We start from the raw sequence: 18474 nt of genomic DNA, 5'->3' as shown, positions 1-18474 counted from the left end.
CACTGGAGTAGAAACACGAGAAATTTTAACCAAAGGGACTTTTGTTTTTAATGCTTAAATTGCTAAGGTTTATATCCAACCCGATATAGATCCTTTTGGTTTTTATTTCTTGTAAGTCCATTCATTTTATTTTTCTAAGACCTGATGAAGGGGGGAGGGCTGTTGCCCCTGAAATGCGTTGGCTGTTTTTGTAATCTAATTATGAACAATAAAATGCATCTGGGACCGCGTTCGGTTTGGCACCCGTTTCTGTATATCTATAGTGTGAAGGACAGACACAGGCAACCAGGATACACATACAGAAAGGAAGAATGTTCAAAGCCAAGAAAGACAGATAGACAATCAGGTTCAGAAGCTATAATGCAGAAACACACAGAGGTTGAAGAAGTAGACTCAGTACAGACTAACTTGGTAAGAAGAGAACCCCAATAGCTTAAACACAGGAAAGCCCACTTTATTTGAAATGTGTCCATTCATGTGAATCGCGGATGCGGCAGAAGAGTTATCCGTCACCATTTTTATTGAACATGCGCCTTGTGCACTTGTCAGCCAACCCCCAGCCAGAGCTCCTTCGAGGCCCATTTTGTGTCAAGATTTCTGAATTCTAACAACTGAGACTGCATTCTCCGTTTGAAGTCGAAATAAACGCTTTGAGTTGAAAACATCTTCCTTGATTCCTTTATGGTCCTTCAAAAGAACTTTCAAGAGATCAAGAGACATCTCAGGACAGCAGAATAACCTTATTTTACAGCCTGTCTATGGTTTGTATCTGATATCACACTCCAGTTCTCTAACCCTTGAGAGGACACCACCAAATGGCTAGCTAGCCAAAGCTGTCAGTAGACCCCCATGTTGGCTTTTGCCTCTGGTCAAGCCAAGATAAGTGTGATTGGTCATTGCCCTAATTTTTCTTATACCCCCCAGCAGAATAATCTTATTTTACTCTTCTATGGTTTTCAGCTGATATCACACTCCAGTTCTCTAAACCTTCAGAGGATACCAGCAAATGTCTAGCTAGCCAAAGTGGTTAGTAGACCCCATGTTGGCTTTTTCTGCAAAAATAGGTGAGATTGGTTGTTAACCTATTTTCCTATAGCCCCTGCTGTATGGTCACATTTTCCCTTTGGGCATGATGGCTTTTTATACTTGCAGATAAGGTGTACAACATATAAGGTGGTATAAAGTGGAGCCCTCAATTAAGTATTCTTGCTTTAATACCGAAGACTGGAATGTGATATAGTACAGTACCTAAATTGGACATATCTTCAAGTCATTCAATGAACTCTTAGGACTCCCTTTCTAACTATATGTTATTATTGGTATATACAACGTAAAATCTATCTCTTGTCTTGCAAAGTCTCTCAGGACAGATGCTCCTGTTTGCTATGGGCTTTCCTGAGGCTTGTGTAATTTACATGGGTGATGTCAATATGGTTTATAAAATCAGCCTTGGGCAGAAGCTACAGTGTCGGCAACCTACTTGCTCAAAACCTAACTTGGATATCTGATAATGGCAATTATAAATAAAAAATAGTTCAAGGGTAATTATCTACAAAATGGCAGCCACTGGCACATACAAGCAAGGTAACAATGTTAAGTTGTTGTTAAGCTGTATTTACTTTCATAGTGTATTAAAATCTGTTTTTACTGAAATAATTTTTTTTCTAAAACAGGGTATTGCCGGTCCACCTGGTTTACCAGGAACAGCGGGAACGGTATGTAGTGCTCAAAAATGTATTTAAATACCATAGCTCTATGGGGGAACTACCTGTATTGAAGTTCATGCAAAAGGTCTCACGGTGAAGTGTTGTGACCAGGAAGCTTGTGGCCACTACCAGGGCTTACAACAAAATGACTTGGAAAGTTATCATTATGCCGCGTACACACGATCGGACTTTCCAGCAGACTTGGTCCGGCGGACCGGAATCCGTCGGACAATTCGATCGTGTGTGGGCTCCAGCGGACTTTTTTTTCCCAAAAGTCAGACGGACCTAGGATTAAAACATGAATCAAAAAACAAGAGAGGGAATTAGGGATTTTAACGGTGCAAAAAGCGACTAGATAGTAAACATTATTGAATAGGATACAGAATTATAATACAAATATTTATTGAATTCAAAGTTAAAATCATTAACAAATTATGCTTGAAAAAAAAAAAAAAACACAGGACAATGCAATGCAGTGGTTGTTCTCATTAAACACACATAATCCCGACATGTTTCGCAATAGGTTGCTTCTTCAGGAGATGTGTGAATATTTCAACGAAATCTAAATCAAAATACAAAATAATATAGTAACAAAATATATTACAAAAGTGTGTCAAAAATCAATAAGTACGAGTGCAAGCTTGAGAAGAAAAAAAAAAAAAAAAACACCCACCTTAAACCACTACGTAGATGATAGAGTAGGGAATTTGTCCACCTCAGGAGTTAACCACAACCATGCTGGGTCGCAGGGGGCTAAAAAACCAGCAAAAAATTGCTGATAGGAGAAAGTATACAATGAAAGAAAGGATTGTTGGCAAGTCTCAGTAGATATAGGTAAAATTTAAAAATAAATAAGTAAATAAATATAAAGGTTGCTAAAATAAATCAACCTAAAGGGGGTAAACACCCTCCCAAATACAAAATAAAATAGAAGAAATAGTAAAGATATATTTATATTTTGATGAGTACTTACATCAATTGAATAATTGTGGAAATATGGGCGGGCGTTGAAAATTTAGCACTCAAGAAGATAAATTACCGAAAGAGTACCAACTGAACAAAAAATATAAAAAAAGAGACAAAAATGAAAATTAGAAAAAAAAAAAAATTATAAACATTATATATATATATATATATACACACATACACATATTTATATATATACAATTGAAATTAAAAAGTGGAACCCCAAAACATAAGGTTTTGGACTAATAGATATGGATTAAAACATATTTCAAATATATCCAAAGGACTCAAGTCCGACGGACTAAAAATCAATCGGGAAAACCATTCGTCTGTGTGCTATTCCGATGGACCAAATACGATGCAAGGGCAGCTATTGGCTACTGGCTATTGAACTTCCTTGTTTAGTCCCGTTTACATCATCACGTTCAAAATGAACGGACTTTCGAACGGACTAAGCCCTTGTACACACGATCGGAGATTCCGACAACCAAATCCGTCGGATTTTGTCTGTCGGATTTTGTCCGACGGATTTTGTCCGAAACTGTTGTATACACACGGTCGGACAAAGTTGTTGGAAATTCCGATCGTTCAGAACGTGATGACGTTATTTCGTTACGACGGGACTATTTTCAGGCTAGTAGCCAATAGCTTTGATGTAGGAATTTGATCTGAGCATGCGTGGCACTTTGTCCGATCGTAATTCTCTACACATGATCGGACTATGTCCGATCGGAGCATTTTGTCGGAAAATATTTCCAGCAAGTTGTAAAATTTGGTCCTACGGATATTCCGATGGAAACAGTCCGATGCAGACCACACACAGTCGGAATATCCGACAAAACGCTCCGATCGGACACATTCCGTCGGAATCTCCGATCGTGTGTACAAGGGCTTAGTCCGGTCGTGTGTGGCCAAGTCCGTTTCATTCAGAAAGTCCGCCGGACCTCCGCCGAAAATCCATCAGGAAGACCGTCGGACCTAGTCCGTCGAAAAGTGTGTACGCGGCATTAGTGCTTCATTGTAGTCAGCGAAGATAATGGAGAATTTGCTGTAAATGGTAGAGTTCAGCGTTTGGCGTCCCGAGTTGTTGTGTGCAGTAGGTAACGGGGTGTTTACCCCTGTGGTCTAAAAAATGACCTATGCGATGGAGGCCCTTTTTCAGCCACCATTGAAATTCTTGTGGGCAAAGACCAGGTGGGAATTCCAGGTTATTAAATATTGGTGCTACTGGTGAGGGGAGTGGAACAAAACCTAATTTACAGGAGGAGTCCCACAAGTGTAAAAAGTGGGATAGAGTAGGGCAGAAAATAGATTTTTGATATTTGTGGGAGAACCACATCAAAAGGTCTATAGCTGGTGCCTCCAAGGCTATTCAATCTGGTTTATAAGATTTAGAACACAAATGGGACAGTTTTTTTTATCTGAGAGGCTTTATAGTATTTCCTAAGATTTCAGACCCCCAACCTGCCGGATTTGCGCGTCATTTATAATGTGCGGTGCGTCACTCTGTGACCTCTGAGGCCCCAAATAAATGGTAATATTCTGTTATGAATCCTGTGAAGGTCAGTTGCAAGTTCAGCCACCGGCAAAGTATGAACTAGAAAACATTGCCATTCAAGAGATCCTGCTCCTTCTCCTCCGACACATTCCAGTCCAGGAGCTATAGCCTACAGACAACAATGGCATTCAAACTACCATCTTTCATCAAAGCAGTGTAGGATTTGCATGGTTGCTGTCTAGTAATATAGGTAGATTTTATTAACACTTTGGTAGACGAGACTCATTCATGTGTTAGGCTAAGTTCACATCAATGTGTGTCTGGAAAATGCGCAAAATTGCGTTGCCAATGTAGCGACTGCGTGACAGTGCAATTACATGTTAATGGCACCTCCACACATCTGTAAATGCGCTCCCCAAACCGCGTGATGCCTTATTTTCCATGTTTCTCGTGCATAGGGCAGCCCATTGTAATAAATAGTGAGACCTTCAGGAACGCTCCAAAAGCGTGGAATGGTGCCAGTGATTGGTCGCACCTGTAGGGGTAAATCATGTCTGACTGTGTTGATTTCAGGCTGTTTACGGACAAACTTTAACAAATCTGTTTTCTTTCAGACAGAAACGGTAGTCGGCGAGCCTGGAATCCCGGTAGGTTTCCAGAATACTTTACTATTTTATTTATATTTTTTTTCCCAGGCACGGCACATTCGAGTTACACAGGTAAAAAAAAATATATATATATATATATATCCAAGGCCGTCGTTGTCCACAGCGGTGAAAACCTGCACGCCAGTTGCTGTGGCAACCAGTATGTCATCTTCACCGAGAGGCATCCGACGGCAAATAAGTTAATCCTGACAATGGTTAATGAGGCAGAGGGAGGAAAACAAACAGTTTAATTAGCCCTGGGCTGAAATGCATGGATTTCCTGCTTCACCTCCCCCTAACAACCCACCCGTCCATCATCGTGGCTTACAGAGCTCAGGAACAGATGATGATCCAAACCTAATCTGACCTGACCTGAAATCGTATTTATTGTCACTTCAAAAGTTATTATAATCCCTGGTGATACTGCCATGAAGATCTTTTCTCAGGTACTTCCTGTTATGGGGTGACAACTGTCTCCCAGTCGTGGTCTTGTGCAGTGCTGTGTCTTGGCCTAGGCTGACAAGGCCTAGGCCTAGGGCGGCACTTTACAGGAGGGGCAAAAAAGCCACCCCTGCATGAAACCCCCCCACCGACCCGTCCTCCCTCGGTGTGTTGCTGTAACCCCTTGTTAGGCGAACTGAAGTTGGCAGGCACACTGTAACTAGCGGAACTTGTTTGGGCATGCCGCTCAGCACTGACTGTGCCCAAGCAACTGTGAGCAGGTGACCGCTGACTTTTCCGGTAGCAAAAATAAACTTTGTAGCCCATGCCTCACTGAAAGTAACACTATTAGCACAGTCCCACCCGCAGGCACCCGCAGGCTTACCCCAATCACCCTGGGCAACAATAGACACTTCCAGGCACACTTTACTGTTTAAATCAGGAGTTTGAAGCATAAGTTCAGAATGTCCAGTAATAGCAGATCGCTGGACATATTTGTAACCTATGGGCCTCTATCTGTGGTTGCCATGGGTGACAGCGCTTGGTAAAAGTTACTGAATTGCAGGTTTAAAGCATAAGTATCTGTCCCAGCTGCAGTTGGGTAACTAGGTAAGCAGGTAGCAATATTTGAACTTGAAGGAAGCTCTCACTGGTTGCTATGGGAAATGGCACTCAAAGCTGTAATACTGAATGCAGGCAGAGCACACAGATCCTTCCCCTAAGTTTGATTCCTCAATGGTGGGACAAAGTGCAGTTCCCCCTCGGGTCAATCAACTTGGTTGCTAGGGGCAATGGCTGGCAGGTTACCCATGAACAGGTGGTCCCGGAACGAGCCCCCAAATGTAGCGGTACCCTCGTGAGGGCTGCTGAGTATAGTAGTCCACCTGTCACCCTGCCCAGCCAGGCAACCGATTTCCAGTCAATCTCAGACAGAAACAGTCCAGGCACTTTGTTTTTATGTTATTGAGGGGAATTAACTTGAATGGGGGTGGGGAACTTATGAGATGCCTAGGTGAAGAAAAGTCAAAGTTGGGACTACTATATACATTGCAGTATATGGAAACTCCTTCTCTCCTCCTGCACATTGCTTCCTTTCTTCCAGACCAACTAGAACTGATTTATAGACATAGCACTGACTCCACCAGGCCTAAGGTAGACTGCGGGCCCCTATGGTGTAGCAAAGTAAAATAGAAAGTTCCAGTGCTATTTGTCTGTGTGGCTACTGATCCTAGTACCACCTCTTCATGCCCTTCCAGTTCTCATGGCTGTAGCTGCCTCTTCTCCTGCCCATAAATCCACAGTCCACTCTTCTGGTTCTACACCCATCCCAGACTGCTCTCTCCCAATCCTCTCAGACATGCCTCCCCAGTCCTCCTAACTGTGCATCACTCACCAGCCCTCCCGGCTGTGACCTGTTGTTCCTACCTGGAGACTTACCCAGCAGTGCTCTCTCCCACTGACCTCTCCTTGCTCCCGTGCTTCCAGTCCAGGAGACCTCCACGTGTTCTCAGAGGGTCCCATCCACACCCAAGCCCATGTCCAAGGGCCTCCCCCCCAGACTGGGGAGCTCCCTAAATAGCCACCAACAGCGTAGCATTCCATCTCCAGCTTCTTCCCGAACCACTCCTCCCTAGCTGCACTGACCCTGGGTATTTATGGAGGCCTGTCCCTTGCCAATCCAGTTTGGGGATTGGTCAGGGCTCCCCAGAATACTCCAGGTGACGCCACCTCCCCTCCAGCCTCTCTTTCCAGAAAATGCTGGAAGATTCTAGAAAGACGTAGGAGGTCCTAGTGATGCCACCCGTGAGTCACCCAGCACCGCCCTGAGCCACTCCCTGCCCAGATCAAAACACAGCCAAGCCTGGAAATTAACCTTCTCTCAAAAAAGACTATCTTACTCTTCTAACACACTAGATGATTCTACACTAAGCTATTGCTAGACTTTCCAGGCTTTACAAGTTTGTTGCACAATTGCAGCAAGTCCGCATTGCATGACTCCCGATCAACTTTCTTTGCAAGCATTCTGCATGTCTGCTACAAGTTCTGGTTCAGTTATGTTGTACAATAGTCATCCCACCACAGGGGGCACTGTGGCTGAATTTTCATGCTGTAGACTTGCAGACCTCTTGCTGTAGACACACCACTGCAACTTTGCTCTTGCTAGAGACTTTGCCATGCAACTGTGTTACAAATTGGAAAAGTGTCAACTAGAACTTGTGCTTCAAGGCCCAAGTGTACAACTTACCAGGGAAGATGTGCAGCAATTTACCAGACTTACAAGTCAACACTGCCTCACATTTGTGGCAAGTTATCCTTGCTGTGCTCTTGTGGTGTCACCCCATCACATGTGCTCATGGTAATCACAATGAGCTTTGTTCATGCACTTCCTGTTCTATGGTGACAACTGCCTCCCAGGAAGGAAACAACTATTCAAATGTTAAAGCTTAGATGATATTTCATTGGTTGGGTTTGGACTTATCTTTATGCTGTACGGCTGGCTCCTGCCGAACCTTTAAGGCGTCCTTTATGTCAGAGGTGGTTTCCCAATCATGTGATTGGCTGCAAAACCTGATTGCTCCAGATCAGGCACCTAGTATGTATTCTGACTCCTCCGGGTCTGGCAAGCGCGTGCGCTGGCGGCGACCTGCTTTCGCTGTGATTATACACAGTGGGAGCCCAGCAGGCGGGTCCGCTGGCACCCGCCAATTACACAGGACACAGGCAGAATGACAATCTGCCTATGTAAACAAGGCAGATTGTTGTTCTGTCAGAAGGGAAGGCATTGATCCTGTGTTTCTGCAAAGCAGGAACACAGACCTTTGCCTTCCCCTGGTCAAAGTACCTCCCCTACAGTGAGTAAGCACAACCTAGGCATATAACGTTTTCACATGAGGACTGCATTTGTTATCAAGGTTTTCACATAAGGATTGTATTTATATCTTATAATATTAAATTAGTGCAGCACTTTATGTATAGATATTTCCTCTATTGGTCGAATGCTCTTTACCTCTTCTGGTTGAATGTTCTCAAGGCTATTTTCTCTTTATAACTGAATGTTTAGGAATGTTACATTCACCCTGAGAAAGGCAGCAAATAAAAAACTGACATTTCCCACTTACTACGTTACATATTACTTTCACGTGAATGTTAAAACAATTACACAGCACATTTTCTGTGAATAAACCCCTATGCGAGTTGTCTTAGCTATCTAAGCCCAGTCTCACCTGCTGGATACAACATATGGGTTCCAGGTAACTAGATTATGAATGGCCTTGGTTCAGTTTATTCCAGCCATCACAATCAAGACTGCAACTCCTCATTCTCTCCACCAGATGGCACTCATAACACTGTTCCCTGATCTATTCACTGATTATTTTGAAAGGGTCAGTAACATTAAATTTATTTGTAACAGATTTATAAGCGCCAACAATTTAGACAGTTCTGTACATATTGTACTTTCCATCAGTCCCCATCTTTAAAGAGCTAACAATCTAAGGTCCCCATCTCACATGTGTGTGTGTGTGTCTATATATATATATATATATATATATATATATATATATATATATATATATATATATATATATATATATATATATATATATATATATATATACAGTATCTCACAAGAGTGAGTACACTCCTCACATTTTTGTAAATATTTTATTATATTTTTTCATGTGACAACACTGAAGAAATCACACTTGGCTACAATGTAAAGTAGTGAGTGTACAGCTTGTATAACAGTGTAAATTTGCTGTCCCCTCCAAATAACTCAACACACAGCCATTAATGTCAAAACCGCTGGCAACAAAAGTGAGTACACCTCTAAGTGAAAATGACCAAATTGGACCCAATTAGCCTTCCCCCCCGATGTCATGTGACTCATTAGTGTTACAAGGTCTCAGGTGTGACTGGGGAGCAGGTGTGTTAAGTTTGGTGTTATCGCTCTCACTCTCTCATACTGGTCACTGGAAGTTCAACATGGCACCTCATGGCAAAGAACTCTCTGAGGATCTGAAAAAAAAAGAATTGTTGCTCTACGTAAAGATGGTCTAGGCTATGAGAAGATTGCCAAGATCCTGAAACTGAGCTGCAGCACAGTGGCCGAGACCATACAGCAGTTTAACAGGACAGATTCCACTCAGAACAGGCCTCACCATGGTCGACAAAAGATGTTGAGTGCACATGCTCAGCGTCATATCCAGAGGTGGTCTTTGGGAAATAGATGTATGAGTGCTGCCAGCATTGCTGCAGAGGTTGCAGGGGTGGGGGGGTCAGCCTGTCAGTGCTCAGACCATACACCGCACACTGCATCAAATTGGTCTGCATGGCTGTCATCCCAGAAGGAAGCCTCTTCTAAAGATGATGCACAAGAAAGCCCGCAAACAGTTTTCTGAAGACAAGCAGACTAAGGACATGGATTACTGGAACCATGTCCTGTGGTTTGATGAGACCAAGATAAACATATTTGGTTCAGATGGTGTGAAGCGTGTGTGGCAGCAACCAGGTGAGGAGTACAAAGACAAGTGTGTCTTGCCTACAGTCAAGCATGGTGGTGGGAGTGTCATGGTCTGGAGCTGCATTACTGCTGCCGGCACTGAGAAGATATAGTTCATTGAGGGAACCATGAATGCCAACATGTACTGTGACATACTGAAGCAGAGCATGATCTCCTCCCTTCAGAGACTGGGCCGCAGGGCAGTATTCCAACATGATAAAGACCCAAAACACACCTCCAAGACCACCACTGCCTTGCTAAAGAAGCTGAGGGTAAAGGTGATGGACTGGCCAAGCATGTCTCCAGACCTAAACCCTATTGATCATCTGTGGGACATCCTCAAATGGAAGGCGAAGGAGCGCAAGGTCTCCAACATCCACCAGCTCTGTGATGTCATCATGGAGGGGTGGAAGAGACTCCAGTGCCAACCTGTGAAGCTCTGGTGAACTCCATGCCCAAGAGGGTTAAGGCAGTGCTGGAAACTAATGTTGGCCACACAACATATTGACACTTTGGGCCCAATTTGGACATTTTCACTTAGGGGTGTACTCACTTTTGTTGTCAGCGGTTTAGACATTAATGGCTGTGTGTTGAGTTATTTTGAGGGGACAGCAAATTTACACTGTTATACAAGCTGTACACTCACTACTTTACATTGTAGACAAGTGTCATTTCTTCAGTGTTGTCACATGAAAAGATAGAATGAAATATTTAAATAAATGTGAGGAGTGTACTAATTTTTGTGAGATACTGTGTATATATATATATATATATATATATATATATATATATATATATATATAGTATATACAAGGACCAATTTAAACAGAAGCAGTATACACAGAGTGCAGTGAATTCAGCAATTACAATACAGTAGACCCGTCAAATCATCTTTAGGACCAAAAAAATCAGCTCATGTTTAGCCACTGAGACACCGACTCAGGAGTCCATGAAAAGGATTCAGTTTATCAATACCCATGTGATATGTAAATTATATTAAACCCCTTTATGTGTGTACAGATTATAAACCGACTAAATGTGTATGGAGAAGATAACAGTCAAAGGCAACATCAAATATTCATGCCTCCAACTGTCATATTAAATATTCAGATATACATAGATGAGTCTGCTAAGGCAATACTATAGGCTCAATTCACAAAGCTTTAGAGTGTAACTCTAACAATAAATGTCTCTTCTTGGCCCCCTTTAGTTCTGTTATTTATTCAATTAAAAGTTTTATGTTATATCTGTTCAAAAAGAGATAAAACAATACCTGTTGATCCTGCCAGAAATCTTGTGAGTGGATAACTTCCTGTGCTCCCTGCCTCTGCTGCACATTAGTTACACTGTTCCCAGAAATCTTTGTGAACTACGGAACACCTCCCCCTATGTTATAGAAGTCTGTGGCCCTGTCCTAAGATGACATGCTGCTCCTCCATAAATGCAGTACATTGAGTGAGTGTTTTCATGTTAGGAAGTATTTAACTGGCAGGCTCACTAGGTGAAAATAAAGGGAAAGAAAAAAAAGAAAAAGAAAACAAATACAGCCACCACTTCTAAGGACTGGTCAGCTGCAATCTCCCTCTTCTTCATGGCTCAGATTTTATATGTAGTTCAAAAGACTCAAAAATTGCAGTCACCATAGTTAATGCATATCTAAGCTGAAAAAATAATGAATCATTTTATATCAGACTGCTTTTAGTTTATTTCCTGAATCTTGTTGTTTCTTTGTGGACCAAAGACTTTTGGTGGGGGGAGTGTGTAGCCAGGTTTGTAGAAGTTAAAGAGGAAGTAAACCCTGGTAGGGTTTTCTTCCTTTCTTCTTCCCTGTAAAGTAAAGACATAATGTGCTAGTATGCACCGCATACTAGCACGCTATGTGACAGTTCCCTGCAAATGAAGCCCACGTCATCCCCGCTGCAGGCCACATCCATCTTCACTTGTCTTCCTTCCGGGGCCGTGGACTCCGGCTGTGTGACTGGCTGGATCCCCGTGACGGCACTCCTGCACATGTGCATGGGACAGGCCTGTCACAGCACGTGCTTCTGAAGAAATGGAATGGGTGGCCGTTCCTTCAGAGCGCATGCACTGAAGACATCATCAACACAGTATATAGTAAATATCTCCAAAACGGTGCACATTTAGGAGATATGTACAGTACCTATAGGTAAGCCTTAATCTAGGCTTACCTATAGGTACAAGTTACACAGGGAGGTTTACAACCTCTTTAAAGTGATTGTACAGCTTCAAAAATATTACAAAAAAAAATGTTATACTTACCTGCTTTGTGCAATGGTTTTGCACAGAGCAGCCCCGATCCTTCATTTCTCGAGTCCCTCGCTGGTGCTCCTGGTTCCTCCTCCATAGAAAGGCACTCACTATGGGGGCACTCATGCTGGCTTGCTCCTGAGCTGCTCTGTCTGCGTCTATTGACAAACACAGGGTGGCTCCCTGGGCCCCCCCCCACTCCCTTGTCACAGAATTTGATTGACAACCCCCCCAACTACTACTTCGTCTGGACAGCTTGGTCTGGTAAAGGAAGCTGAGATTTACTGGTTGAGATCACCAGGTGAAGATAAAGGAAAAAAGCCCAACCCCCCCCCCCCCCCCCGACTAATTTTACACATCTAACAATTAGTGAGCTGCAGTAAAATAATATTTTTTTAAATTTAATGTAGATACGCTTTTAGGCCTCATTCACACCTATCAATATTGAGAATTGCGTTGTGTTTGTGCGCATTCTCGAGCTATGCACATAGGGCAGCCCATTCATGCCCTACATGCAACAAACGTAGCAAAGTAGCTTGCATAATTTTTTACCATGTTAAGGCTTGCTCGTTTTGCCGCTTTTTTTGTGCGGTTTTCCGAACAGAAAAACGCATATCAGCTTGCTGTGTTTCGGTTGCCATTACCATTGAATGGGACACGCTTTGTGTAAATGCCTGCAACAACGTGCAATATTGTGCTCAGGTATGAATGGAGCCTAATGATCTACAAGGTGAACAATAAAAAGTGTCCAGGGTGGGTGTAGCAGCATAACATGTTGTGAACAATTAACTTTGTAGTTTTTTAGTCCTCCTATCCTTGTATTTGGTTCCTTTAAGGATTTTTACATTTTGCAGGCAATTGTAGAGGAGTGACAGACACAAAAATCACACACCGGAGCTTGACAGTCTCATATTTCAGGCAGTGGGGTAGGGAGGCACTTAAGGTGCCATACATGGTTTGAAATTGTGGGAAATGATACTGTAAGATGATCCAACCTACTAAGCCAGCCAGCCTAACATGTTTCAGATACCGGCAGCTTTAGGGAGAAGTGTTTAAGACCCCCCATTCAACAACATATTACCCTTTAGATTTATAGACACATTGATCTTTATTTCTCATTTATTTTTCAGGGTCTTCCAGGAGAAAAAGGAGAGAAAGGAGAACAAGGAAATGAGGGCGATACAGTAAGTAGCTTTTTTAGTACTAGTTGCTGTGATCTTGTCGCTCAGTGTGATGAAGGAGACAAGCTGTTTAGGGTATTGGCACAATGATTAGCTTAATCTCCATCTTCCTCTTGTAGCTGATGAAATGTGTAATGGTGGAGACATAGGCTATGGAAATGGCTGCTCTCATATATGATGAACGTTGGTCAATGGGGGGCCATGCACAGCCCACTTCCCTTTGGAGCCAGCAGTATTTGCCAGTTCTTGCTCTAGCATTAGGGGCACTGGAGACATGGGTCACTGGAGTGCACAGGAGCACTAGGGGCACTGGGAAACACTGGAGTCACTGGAGTGCACAGGAACACTGGGAGGCACTGGGGTCACTGGAATGTACAGGACCACAGGAAGGCATTGAGGTCACTGGAATGCAGTAGAGCACTAATGGCACTGGAGACACTGAGGTCACTGAAGTGCACAGGAGCACTAGGGGCACTGTAGACACTGAGGTCACTGGAGTGCATGGAAGCACTAGGGGCACTGGAGACACTGGGGGTCACTGGAGTGCATGGAAGCACTAGGGGCACTGGAGACACTGGGGGTCACTGGAGTGCAGGGGAGCACTAGGGACACTGGAGTCAAGGGGATCAGCTTAGGTGTAGATTCTTCTGAAGTCATTCAGACTTCTTGGTCAGGAGCATTTGACCTGCTTCTAGCTGATTTTTGACCTGCTTGAAGCAGGTTTGGCATTCCCTTAGACTTATATAGGTATGCAAAATCTTTTAAGGCAAACAATATCCAATCAAGACATATCCTAAAGTATCAGTTGTCTGTTTTCTTTTCAGGGACCCAAAGGGCCTCCGGGAGACATAGGACCTATCGGGCCTGTAGGACCACAGGTATGCAGTTTATTTTTAAGTTATTTGTATCCTGTTCTTTCAGTTTTGGAAAATGTGAGTCCACTCCCCTTCCCCCAACATGACAGCACTGATGTCTGGCAATTTTTATGCTAGGCACCCAATGCTGTCACGTGGGGGTGAAGAGAGAATCCTTATGTAGCGGTGACACTTTGGACAAAGTGTAATTTATGTACAAATTCAGTTTTTGCCTCAGATCTACCGCAGGTTCTGAGGGTTAATTGTGTAGGTTTAACTTTGACATCAGTTTGGCTGGGCTGTGTTAGAGTTCCCCCTGGTCATGTGTACAGTTAGGTGCTCATGACAGGCTCAGAACCAGGCCTGGTTGGACGCTTTGGGTATCAGCTTCCCCGGAGCCAATCAGTGGGTGTGCCGGGTCTCGCTGAGGAGTCTGGGGAAGGGTACTTAAGATGTTGAAGTCACGTGTTCTAGGTTAGTTCGTGAGGCCCTAGCGGTCTGTTCCTGATTCTGGCCCGGGGTACCCCCACAAGGGGTCACAGTCACGGGAGCGTTTGTCGCTCCGCAACATGCTTCGGTTGGCTAACCCCAATAGACTCGCCTGGTCTGTGGTGAGGATCCGTCGTTTCCCGAGTCTCAGAACCGGTTGGTCCAAGGGGCAGTAACTGAGGGAGGATTCAAAGCATCTGGGTGTGCTCTCGGTTTGGAGGGACACCGCAGCTCATGTAAGTGACTGGGGGCGGACTCTTCGGAGGAGGGCCAACAAGCTGGGATCCTGAGAAGTGTCTGGTTGCTGAGTTGTGAAGGACACTGACGAATCCACGCTTTTTCCAGTACTGTCAAGGAGACAGAGAACGTTCCAGGTACTGAGGAAAAAGGTTCCTGTTCACTTCTGTTACCAGTTACTCAAGGTCAAAGATTTCACAAGTGGATCAAAGTGCTGACTGCCATAATCTCTGGCTAGAGATTTGTTCAGCCTTGAAGCGCCCAGCTGCGAGTGGCTACTCTCTGGGTGGTATTAGAAACTTTCTGATATTAGCAGTTCAAGGTGTCTGAGTTTCTTCACCCTTGCCCTCTGTTCCCATACGAGAATGTGTTGTTGGATGTTACCCCTGCTAATAAAAACCTTTTCTAAAGGACTTTTATGGTGTCAGCGTCCAAAGTTGTTGGGTACTAATTCTGGGAACCCCTAGACGTGGAAGAACCAGCCAAGCGGAGGTAACCGGTAAGCCCAAAAGTTAAGGCCGCCCTGCCAAGAGTTATGGCCGCTACACTTAGTATAGTGTAGGCTCTGAATAGGATGGACTTGTAGCTTACACAGCGCTTCTTCTCCTCACTGTCGTTGGCTGACAAGAGTATTGGGGTAACGGCGAGGGGGTAAGTATTAGCCCAGGGCTACACATGTAACAAAACCTTTCTGCTACTGAGAGATTTAATGCTGACGTTTATTCTTTTTATATTTTGTCTTCCCTGGTTCCTCCTTCCTCAGCCCAATATTGCCACCTTTCAGTTTGTGTCAAATATGAGTTTCGTATATTCACGTTGATGAAGATCCTCAGTTGCCACTGAGGGAGTAAGGGAGAGGCCAGGGCTTTCTATGCATTTCTTGACTCAAAGTCCATATCATCAGGAGATGTGATCCTTAATTGTCATAGAGGGAGTGAGGGAGAGGCTACGACTCTCAATGCATTTCTTGTCTTTCTATCTGTCTTGAATCAAAGTCCATATCATCAAAAGGAGGATGTCTTCAATTGCCACAAAGGCTGTTAGGGAGAGGCCAGGGCTCTCTATGCGTTTCCTGGGTCAAAGTCCATTTCAATAAGAGATAATGTCCTCCGTTGAGGTAGTAAGGGAGAGACCATGGCTCTCTATGCATTTCATGGATCAAAGTTCATTTAATCAAAAGGAGGATGTGCTCAATTGTCACATAGGGAGTAAGGGAGAGGCCAGGGCTCTCTATGCGTTTCCTGGGTCAAAGTCCATTTCAATAAGAGATAATGTCCTCCGTTGAGGTAGTAAGGGAGAGACCATGGCTCTCTATGCATTTCATGGATCAAAGTTCATTTAATCAAAAGGAGGATGTGCTCAATTGTCACATAGGGAGTAAGGGAGAGGCCAGGGCTCTCTATGCGTTTCCTGGGTCAAAGTCCATTTCAATAGGAGATAAAGTTCTTTGTTGCCACAGAGGTAGTAAGGGAGAGGCCATGGCTCTCTATGCATTTCATGGATCAAAGTTCATTTAATCAAAAGGAGGGTGTGCTCAATTGTCACATAGGGAGTAAGGGAGTGGCCAGGGCTCTCTATGTGTTTCCTGGATCAAAATCTATATTATTAGGAGATGAAGACCTCAATTGACACAGAGGGAGTAAAGGAGAGACCATGGCTCTCTCTGTGTTTCTTGGATCAAAGTCCATTTCAATAGGAGGAAAAGTTCTCAATTGCCAAAGAGGGAGTAAGGGAGAGGCCAGGGCTTTCTATGCATTTCTTGACTCAAAGTCCATATCATCTGGAGATGAGATTCTTAATTGCCATAGAGGGAGTGAGGGAGAGGCTACGACTCTCAATGCATTTCTTGGGTCAAAGTTTATTTGATCAGGAGATGAAGTCCTCCGTTGCCACAGAGGGAGTAAGGGAGAGATGATGGCTTTCTATCTGTCTTGAATCAAAGTCCATATCATCAAAAGGAGGAAGTCCTCAATTGCCACAAAGGCAGTTAGGGAGAGGCCAGGGCTCTCTATGTGTTTCCTGGGTCAAAGTCCATTTCAATAGGAGATAAAGTTCTTCATTGCTACAGAGGTAGTACGGGAGAGGCCATGGCTCTCTATCCATTTCATTGATCAAAGTTCATTTAATCAAAAGGAGGATGTGCTCAATTGTCACATAGGGAGTAAGGGAGTGGCCAGGGCTCTCTATGTGTTTCCTGGATCAAAGTCCATTTCAATAGGAGGAAAAGTTCTTGATTGCCAAAGATGGAGTAAGGGAGAGGCCAGGGCTTTCTATGCATTTCTTGACTCAAAGTCCATATTATCTGGAGATGAGATCCTTAATTGCCATAGAGGGAGTGAGGGAGAGGCTACGACTCTCAATGCATTTCTTGGGTGAAAGTTTATTTCATTAGGAGATGAAGTCCTCCGTTGCCACAGAGGGAGTAAGGGAGAGATGATGGCTTTCTATCTTTTTTGAATCAAAGTCCATATCATCAAAAGGAGGAAGTCCTCAATTGCCACAAAGGCAGTTAGGGAGAGGCCAGGGCTCTCTATGCGTTTCCTGGGTCAAAGTCCATTTCAATAAGAGATAAAGTCCTCCGTTGAAGGAATAAGGGAGAGGCCATGGCTCTCTATGCATTTCATGGATCAAAGTTAATTTAATCAAAAGGAGGATGTCCTTAATTGTCACATAGGGAGTAAGGGAGAGGCCAGGGCTCTCTATGCGTTTCTTGGATCAAAGTCTATATTATTAGGAGATGAAGCCCTCAATTGACACAGAGGGAGTAAAGGAGAGACCATGACTCTCTCTGCGTTTCTTGGATAAAAGTCCATTTCAATAGGAGGAAAAGTTCTCAATTGCCACATAGGGAGTAAGGGAGAGGCCAGGGCTTTCTATGCATTTCCTGGATCAAATACTATATCATTAGGAGATGAAGTCCTCAATTTTTATAGAGGGAGTAAGGAAGAGGCTAGGGCTCTCTATGCATTTTATGGATTAAAGATCATTTAATCAAAAGGAGGATGTCCTCAATTGCCACAGAGGGAGTAAGGAAGAGGCTAGGGCTCTCTATGCATTTCATGGATTAAAGATCATTTAATCAAAAGGAGGATGTCCTCAATTGCCATAGAGGGAGTAAGGGAGAGGCCAGGGCTCTCTATGCGTTTCTTGAGTCAAAGTCCATTTCATGAAGGGGAAGAAATCCTCAATTGCCACAGAAGAAGTAAGGTAGTGGCCAAGACTTTCTACGCATTTCTTGGGTCAAAGTCCATTTAATCAGAAGATGTGGTTCTCCACAGAGGGAGTAATACCTTGTATACCCGGTCGGAAATTCCGATGGAAAAGGTCTGATCCGATTATATTGTCGGAAAATCTGATCATGTGTGGGCTCTATCTGACTTTTTCCGTCGGAAATTCCGCCGGGAAAAAATGTAAGAGCAGGATCTCAAATTTTCCGACAAAAAAAATCAGATCAGACTTTTTCCGATCGTTTGTAGAGAATTTCCGATCGGACAAAGTGCCATGCATGCTCAGATCAAATTACGAGGCCAAAGCTATTGGCTACTAGCCTCAACGTAGTCCCGTCGTAACGAACGAACGTCATCACGTTCTGAACGATCGGATTTTCCGACAACTTTGTCCGACCGTGTGTATGCAACACCAGTTTAGGACAAAATCTGTCGGGGAAAAAATCAGACAGGTTTTGT

The 18474-nt window shown here is 43.7% G+C and overlaps 1 protein-coding gene across 1 annotated transcript in view; it reads left to right on the top strand.

The window, feature by feature from the left end:
• Positions 1-18474, top strand: part of LOC143997657 (uncharacterized) — a 230127-nt gene that overhangs the window by 4687 nt on the left and 206966 nt on the right. The window contains exons 3-6 of the mRNA XM_077493378.1: positions 1674-1715; positions 4785-4817; positions 13158-13211; positions 14033-14086. Of these exons, the coding sequence (XP_077349504.1) occupies positions 1674-1715; positions 4785-4817; positions 13158-13211; positions 14033-14086 (183 nt within the window). The remainder of the gene's footprint in view (positions 1-1673; positions 1716-4784; positions 4818-13157; positions 13212-14032; positions 14087-18474) is intronic.

Source organism: Lithobates pipiens, unplaced genomic scaffold, assembly GCF_037356315.1.
Source record: "Lithobates pipiens isolate NorthernLeopardFrog02 unplaced genomic scaffold, aLitPip1_a1.2 Scaffold_19, whole genome shotgun sequence".
Lineage (NCBI taxonomy): Eukaryota > Metazoa > Chordata > Amphibia > Anura > Ranidae > Lithobates > Lithobates pipiens.
The sequence above is the reverse complement of the archived record's forward strand: the minus strand, read 5'-3'. Positions and strand labels throughout refer to the sequence as shown.